The 8296-nt window shown below is 43.8% G+C and overlaps 1 protein-coding gene across 1 annotated transcript in view; it reads right to left on the minus strand.

The window, feature by feature from the left end:
- XK (X-linked Kx blood group antigen, Kell and VPS13A binding protein) overlaps positions 1 to 2864 on the minus strand; it is an 18548-nt gene extending 15684 nt beyond the window's left edge. Inside the window, exon 1 of the mRNA XM_085319432.1 lies at positions 2570 to 2864. Within this exon, the coding sequence (XP_085175558.1) occupies positions 2570 to 2844 (275 nt within the window). The 5' untranslated portion in view covers positions 2845 to 2864. The remainder of the gene's footprint in view (positions 1 to 2569) is intronic.
- Positions 2865 to 8296: the final 5432 nt, after the last annotated feature.

Genomic DNA, 8296 nt, shown 5'->3' on the forward strand with positions numbered 1-8296 from the left:
TTCTGCCCATTGCCTCTTGTCTTGTCACATGGGACAACTGAAAAGAGTTTGTCCTCGTGCCCCTGACACCCTCCCTTCAGGTACTTGTACACATTGATAAGATCCCCCCTCAGTCTTCTCTTCCSCAGGCTGAAGAGGCCCAGCTCTCACAGCCATTCCTCCTAGGCCAGATGCTCCAGCCCTCTGATCATCTTTGTAGCCCTAAGCTGGACTCTCTCCAGGAGCTCCAAGTCTCTCCTGTCCTGGGGAGCCCAGGACTGGACACAGTACTCGAGATGAGGCCTCCCCAGGGCTGAGTAGAGGGGCAGGATCACCTCCCTCAACCTGCTGGCAACAGTCTGCCTAATGCACCCCAGGAGATCATTGGCCTTTCTGGCCACAAGGGTACATTGCTGGCTCATGGTCAACTTGTCATCCACCAGCACTCCCAGGTCCTTCTCTGCAGATCTGCTCTCCAGAAGGTCAGCCACCAGCTGGTACTGATGCCTAGGGTTATTCCTCCCTAKGTGCAGGACCCTGCATTTGCCCTTGCTGAATCTCATGAGGTTCCCCTCCGCCCAACTCTCCAGCCTGTCYAGGTCTCTCTGRATGGCAGCACAGCCCTCAGSTGTRTCAGCCACTCCTCCCAGCTTGGTATCATCARCAAACTTGCTGAGGAGGCACTCTGTCCCCTCATCCAGGTCAYTGATGARRAAGTTGARCAGRAYGGGACCCAGTACTGAGCCCTGGGGGACGCCACTAGACACATGCCTCTAACTGGACTCCARGTTGCAATGGCTAAAGCCATATTGAAGTAGTAATACAACCCAATAATATTCTGCCTTCTAGGCAAAACTGCTCTCAGACCKCTGCTTATGGTACTTGAGGATAGAAAGTTCACTGTGTAAAAGAGGGAAAGATGAAGAATTTCATATGCAGATAGCACCTGGACTTCTACAGTCTAGATCTACACTTGATAAAAGTGATCTGTTCCCTCTTCTGATGGACACAAAATATTTAGCAGCAGTGGATAGGAAGGTGATGCAGAGGAATAAAAGAAGAAAGAGCTTGTAACTACCTTCGATGTCTGTCTCAGACCAATTACTTCACTTTCTCAGTTTTGTACTACTATCCTAAGAACTGATACATTTCTCTGCATCTAAAGAGAAGTTTGTTTCTTTAAAATTCTTCCTCTTAATTAGTACAGTCCTTGCAGCCTTTAGTAGGAAGTAGGTTTTTCAGGCAGCAYGACAGTACTGCATTCTTAATTAATAATTAAAGTTATCCTGGGTCTAAATAGAGGTTACCAGGCATCACTTAGTACTGTTTAAATGCTGCCATGGACATTGTGCTACAAATATGCTGTAAATTTTCTGGAACATCTTCAAACTTTCAGGAAATTCTAAGTTCAGTAAATCTTTGAGAAATGGAGAAATGCAGTGCAAGTTACACACCAGGATTCATGGAAATGAGATGGCTCCCATAAGCCCATGCATAATTTTACAGTAACTACTGTATCTGGGAGTTGACCAACACAGAAGAAAATGTTTTCTATGTAATTGGGGCGGGGGGGGGGCGCGTCTAGCATTGTAACTACGTAACACTTGAAAAAAAAAAGTGAAATCCTACTTAGTTACTTAGTTCACGTCAAAGAAAAAAAAAAAAGTCAAGATCTGTTCCTGAGAATTAAAAAGAAAATCCACTAATCTATTCATCCTTTCATTTGAGCATCTCAGATCTTCTGTTTCCACCCCTCCTCCCCCCGGGAATTTCAAGAAGTTGGAGATGCCTCTCCTAACCTGTACTGCAAAATTGCTGCACTTACTTCCCTTTCTTTTTAAGGATGTGATCTGAACATAATTTTAAAATGAAGTCCCCGGCAAATGTTTGKCCTGGGTTTGTACTAACTAGCCATCTTTTTTCTAAGCACATTTGCAATTGGAATTGCACTGATGCCTCTAATTGTTTGGCAGGGAATTTACAGCAAGAAGCTCACTTTCTGAAGGAAGAGACAGACTAGAGCAYTACTAGTATTTCCAGCATGTAGAGATGGGAGCGTTGCCATCATCTTGCTAAACTAACAGTCGCAAAGTCTTCTTCTCTCTATTGTAAGTGGTATTGCACTACGYGTAGTATTAAGGACAAAACGGCAGTGAATAAACACAGCCGTCAAGTGGTTGATCTCATTTGCAAAGAGTCAAACAACTTAAACGAACAGAAAATAGATACGGCAAATGCACACACAGAAGGACCAGCCTCTGTAAGGATCGCCTCTCTACCGCCTGCCTGGCTGTTACCTGCAGCCTCTCAGGAGAACCTAATCCATTTTACCCATCGGTAAGTCTTTACTGAAGGCCAGAAAACACCACGCCCCGCATTATGTTTCTGCCTAGGGGGCATGCAAAAAAAAAAAAAGAAAATAAAATGGAAAAAATATGTATTATCCCTCCCCTAGGCTTTCAAAAACAGTGTTTACCGCGCACAAGGGCAACTCTGCCGCACCCAGGCCGCGCAGGTGCGCGCAGCTCCGCCGCCGCCACCGCCCCCGGCCACGGGCGGCGGCCCCGCGGCTTCCCCCGGCCTCACCGACCTGACGAGGGGCCCCAGCTGGAGGATGTGCAGCAGCAGCACCAGCGGCCTGTCGCGGCTCACGTCGCGGTGGACGAAGACCAGGCTGAGCTGCACCAGCACGCAGGGCAGCAGGGCGAACAGCAGCGTCAGCCACTGCCACATGCGGTCCCCCGCCGAGCCGTACGTGCCGCTCAGGCACAGTGCTGCCGCCGTCTCGGCCACGAAGAGGACGACGGAGATGAGGACCGAGCCCGGGAATTTCATCGCCGCCCGCCCCGAGCCAGCGGCTCGCATGCGGGCGCCTTTCCGCCGCGGCCGCCCCTCCCCCCCCCCCCAGCCCCCGCCGCCGCGCCCCGGCCCGCCCAACGGCCGCCCAACGGCCGCGGCGCGCGCGGCGCCCGCTAGCGGGAGCCGGCGGCGCGGAGGGCGGCGCCCGTCTCCGCCCGGGGGGAGGTGGCTCTCGGCGGCGCCACAAAGCCACTTGCGAGCCCAGCTCCTTCTTCAGCCCTGGTGGAGGGAAGGCTGGCTCCCGAGCTGGGCAGGAGGTCCTGTGCCTTGCCTCTTGGTGGGGGGAGAAACAGTGCTGGGAAATGCCTGCGCCTCTGGCAGCGGCTCTGCTGAACGGTTCTGTGCACAGGGGCTCGGTGAGCCTCCGCCTTGCTTCATGCCGAAGGAGCGGTCGGGAAGGCCTGAGCAGCACTGCTCATCTAGCCATCCCCAGTACGGATCCACGAGCATTGCTATGGCTTGCTGCAGGCGGTGACGCAGCTGGAATAGACAGGCAATAATATTTGTCTGCTGTAGCGTTGGAGCCAGACAGCCAAATGAGAAGTACCTGCTCCTCAAATAATTTTCATTCCCACAGAGGTGTAAGAAACAGTGCTGAGCTCCTTTGTATTGTAAGACATACTAAACTAGGGAGAGAGCTTGACAGGCAGAAGGTAGGGCTGCTCTTCAGAGGGGCCTGGACAGGCTGGAGAAAGTGCCTGAAAGGAATGGGCAAGTACGAAGTCCTGCACCTGGGATGAAATAACCCTGTGGAACAGTAAAGGCAGAGGTGCTCGCTGACTAGAAAACACCTTTGCAGAAAAGGACCTGCAAGTCCTGGTAACCATCCCCGGGTGTATCTAGTTTAAAGAGTTCCTCATCAGATTAGCAARCCTGCTGGCAAAGTCATTTTTGTCCCACTTTGTCATATGGATCTCATCCTTGCTCATCAAGCCTTTTGCCTCAAAGGTTCCTATGTTCACAAAATACGAAATGCTGCCTGCCACACCTATTGTGCAGCCTGGTGTTGCTAGCAGAATTTGTCTGCTCCTCCCTGAGCCTTTCCCCTTCACCAGCAGGATCTGGGAGGCCACATGCCTCTCATGCCCTTCCTCCTCTCCACCAGAGCTCTGCAGTTGTGCTGGATATGATCAAGGTCACCCTGACAGTATCGTTGATGCCCACTTGGATGAGCAGTGAAGGATTACAGCCCAGGGGCCAGACAAGCCTTGGCAGTCTCTCCACAACATCCTGAATCTGAGTGCCTGGTGAGAAACAGAGCTTCTGACACATCAAATCACGTTGGCAGATGGTGTCTCCATCCTGCACAGGGAGGTCCCCAATCCCTGTCACTCCTCTCTTGGTGCAGATACTTGGTTCATGCTCAGCTGGCTGTCATGCCTTCTCTGATAGACTTTGTTTGTCCTTGCCTGTTCCCAGGTAATTGTAGCTCTGCATGTGGAGATTAGCTGGAGACCTGAGACCTAACAGGAATGTAACAGGAAAGGGAAGATATGGGATATGAAATGTTATTGGCCTATTAATGGGATAACATTAATAGCTATTCCTGTTTATCAGCTACCATTCTTCAATGCAGTTTTGACAAATCTGGAGTCCTATCACTTGCCTCTGCGCTCAGCTGGTGATGGCAAAGATGGAAGCCTTGCTAAGGAAAGGCTCAGGTGAATTCACCATCTAATGCTCTTCACTGGGAATGGAAGGTCCTTTCTGGAGAAGGAAGAGGCCATATGTAGTGGGAATTTAAGTAGGCTAAAAATAAATGCATAAGTGGGAAACAAACCCATAGGCCAAAAGCTTCTCTTTTCTTCTCTTATCCCCTGGAAAACTACCATGGGATAGTTACTGTGTGCMGCCTGGATGTTTTATCTAACTCTCAGATGAAGTTTTACCTTTGATAACACATTACCACTGAAAAGCTTTTGGGGCAATGAGTCATCACTGCTCCAGAAAGAAAAGTTGCAGGTGCTATGAAAAATAAGTAAGGAATTAACCAATCCAATGCCAAATCATAATATTTAATGTTTATTTAAGGCAAAAGATAATCACAGCTTTTATATTAATAATATGAGTATACACAGAGTTTGTTCTGTCACTATGTAGCCTAATATTAACACTGCTTTTAAAAAGCTATAAAATCCAGTTTCTATCATAATCTACAATACAAAACTAGTACAATAAACACATTTTGAGAGATCACAGTGTTTAAAACATTAGGACAGCAGGGGTCCTGCTTTTAAATAATAAGGTGCAGTTCTAAAGAATCAAATCAATCTTGATTCTAAAGGGACTATATCATATCTTACTATGGCTGTGAATCGCTATTACACCGAGAAACGAATCTAGGATGCAGCAGGTACTCAAGAAATGGACATCATATGCTAGAATATATTGAATAACCAAGTGTCACTAACACAAACTAGATATGAAATAATACCCTTTGTTAGTAATGCCATTTAAATTCCCTGTACTTTTTATTGGTATTGGTATTTATGTATATTGCAGATATTTTGAGCCAAAGTGGGTATAAAACTGCTATCAGATAGGGCCCTGCATATGCAAACACCCATGCTTTCCTGCTACTATATGAACAAGTCCTACTACTCCCATGGGTGTCAGGATCAAAAATGCATCTCATGAGTTTAGTCAAGCACGTGTGCACAAATGTTTGCATGTTTGAGGCTCAGAGTGATGCAGTTTTGCCCCTATTTCACACAGGTTGGAGGGGCTGACCTTGAACCCCTGAAGTCTAATGGAGATTCACCGTTTGGGGTGGGTGGTAGATCAGGCCCTTCAAATGAGTGTTCAAGACCAAATCAGTGGAAAAAATGGACCATTGTTAGAGGAAGTCTTTCTTCTCTCATTTGTGTTCCTTATAATGTAGACAGAAGCTGAGTTCATTTGCAGGTTACATGGTATTACTCTTCTGTATGAAGTGGAAATAAATGCTTGAATAGGATTCACTTTACACTCAGTACAGGATGTAATTGACTTCAGGACTTCTATATGAAATTTTTGGGAGGGATACAGTCATGCAGTGCTATTGATGAGTATCACTGCATTTTACAACATATTTTATTCAAGTATCATTATACTACTATGCAAAAAAAGTTTTTAATTGATTTTCTGCCATTTAATTGGTATTGCTGTATTGACCTAACTGCCTCCACCTTCCATTTGAGTCATGGCATGAACAAAGTCAAAGAACTCCTTTGTATATATTAAAGATAAATACAGCTTTACATATTTTAAAGCAGTTTGTTTTTCTTATTAATTGGCTTTTTTTCAGAGCATGATGTGAAATTTTAAATATACAGCATACAGGAGCAGCAGTGACATCAGCAAAAGTACAGGTTAGTCAGGAATTTTAATAGATCAAAGTATGGTCAAAAAGTTTGTGCATGTTGGCTTTTTGGATTTTTTTTCCAACTGTGTAAGCATTCATAGTGTTTATCACTTTTATTCCATTAAGAGATTGCAGTAGGTTCAACCACATGCAAGTCTTCCATAGGCAGATTTTTATCAGCAAGTGTGCTTATGATGGCTTCACTGTAATGGCAAAGAAATGTTCAAGGCAGCTGAAACCTGTTAAGTACAGTGCATACTGTACCAGTATCTATGCAACGAAGCAAACTCCGTGCTAGTCTCTTGGAAAATGCCTACTCACATCTCTAAATTATTTTGTTTTGTGGGCCCTGAGCATTTCTGGCTTATGGCTTTGCAGTATGGTCTTCCTTTAATAATGAGATTTTTGGTCATTATCTTATAAATTTTCAATTTAGCATTAATGCTGCTTACTACCTAATCCAGGACATTTAAGTATAAATGCAAATGTCTTCTCAGAAGACTCTGAACAATTATATTAGCCAACAATTGCTTAACTGTGTAGTTCTTTACAGGAAGTATACTCTTTCTCATCTACAGAACAGTTCTTTGTCCTGATATGCTAATTTTCCTACAGATTAGAAAATGTACACGTGCCAGTAGATGTTCAAGGTAGTAGAAAAAGATTACCAGAGTTGAGATTTATATAGCATACCTCAGAGATACATTCTGTCCATGGATGTTACAGGTCAGTTTTTTAAAACAAGTGACAAGGATATTTTCTCAAAATGCCTGCATATGCTAAAATAGGGCATTGTTTACAGAAAAAATGCAATGTAACTGTATATGCAAATAATGATTTACCTACAAAAATCTGACTGGTTAGGAAAGTTTCCATTTGTACATTTCACGTGTATGTTGCTGAACAAATCATTTACCCACATTTAGTTTTTCTATAGGATTTTAAAAACGAATCTGTATTTTTATCATATTCTTTGCATGTCCATATAATGAATATTAGAACAGCAAAGTGGCATTATTTAATTACACAGAGTAGTGAAAAGCATGATCATTTTACTTGCATTCATTTGTGCATATTTTCCAGAATTATTTAAATATATACTTTGAGATTTTTAGTGATTTTACTCAATTACTTTTGATTGTCATACTAGAATTGAGATACTAGAGAAGTGAACATAATCCATGGAAAGTCATTCTTGTGTTTCATCTAATGATGCAAAACATCAGTGACAGTTCTTACACTGTATATTGATTTTTGCTAAGCAGGTGGGAATGGCATTATCAGGGAAAAAGAGACCAGCTGGGAGTGTAAAAATCTCATGTAAATAAGCAGACAACCCTTCTTAAATGAAATTGATGCATCTTATTTTCAATAGCAGAAGACCTGGCCTACCTCTTCAGCCTTCTGAAGTATTGGGAAAGAAAAGGAGGGAAACTGAAGGAAACATGATGTGAACAAAGCAGGTATTTAAATAAGCAGCACAAAACAAATATATTCTGATCCTAAGGAGTTGTGAGTGGTAGAAAAAAATAAGATATTTGTTAGAACTGTACTGTTGCTGAAACATGTGTTGCATCGGCTCTATGAAATCCTGAAATCCTGAATCCTGAATTAAATCGTGACATTACAGATCTAGTTTCCTTCAAAAGTCTCCATGACAGTAATCTGTGGAAAACCTACTAGCAGTTATAAATAGTATATAGCTCCTTAAACTGATTTGTAAATCTACAGCTTTACTCACAAAGAGCATCTCACAAACACAAGTATATCACAAAAAAGCACCAATACCAAATGCATTCTCTTTGCTTTAAAAGCATAATCACTATTATATCACCTAAAATCCTATTGCCTACACTTTAGAAACCAAACACAGTAAAGAGACTAATGTGCAAACAAGATTATGTTTTACACTTATGTTTTACACTTTGAAAGAGGCTTCTCAATGTTCTGGTAACATAGTCTTTTGTCACACCACCATGGCAGAACGTGTTTGGGCATACAATTTTTCAGTCTATTAGGGCTTGATTCTGGAGCAGGAGGAAATAACATCCAGCTGGGGATGGCTAGCAAAGGTTGCATGAGTGATTTCTTGGAGCAGTAGGGAACATAATGGAC

The sequence above is a fragment of the Rhea americana genome, unplaced genomic scaffold, assembly GCF_003343005.1.
Source record: "Rhea americana isolate MKP2758 unplaced genomic scaffold, rheAme1 scaffold_59, whole genome shotgun sequence".
Lineage (NCBI taxonomy): Eukaryota > Metazoa > Chordata > Aves > Rheiformes > Rheidae > Rhea > Rhea americana.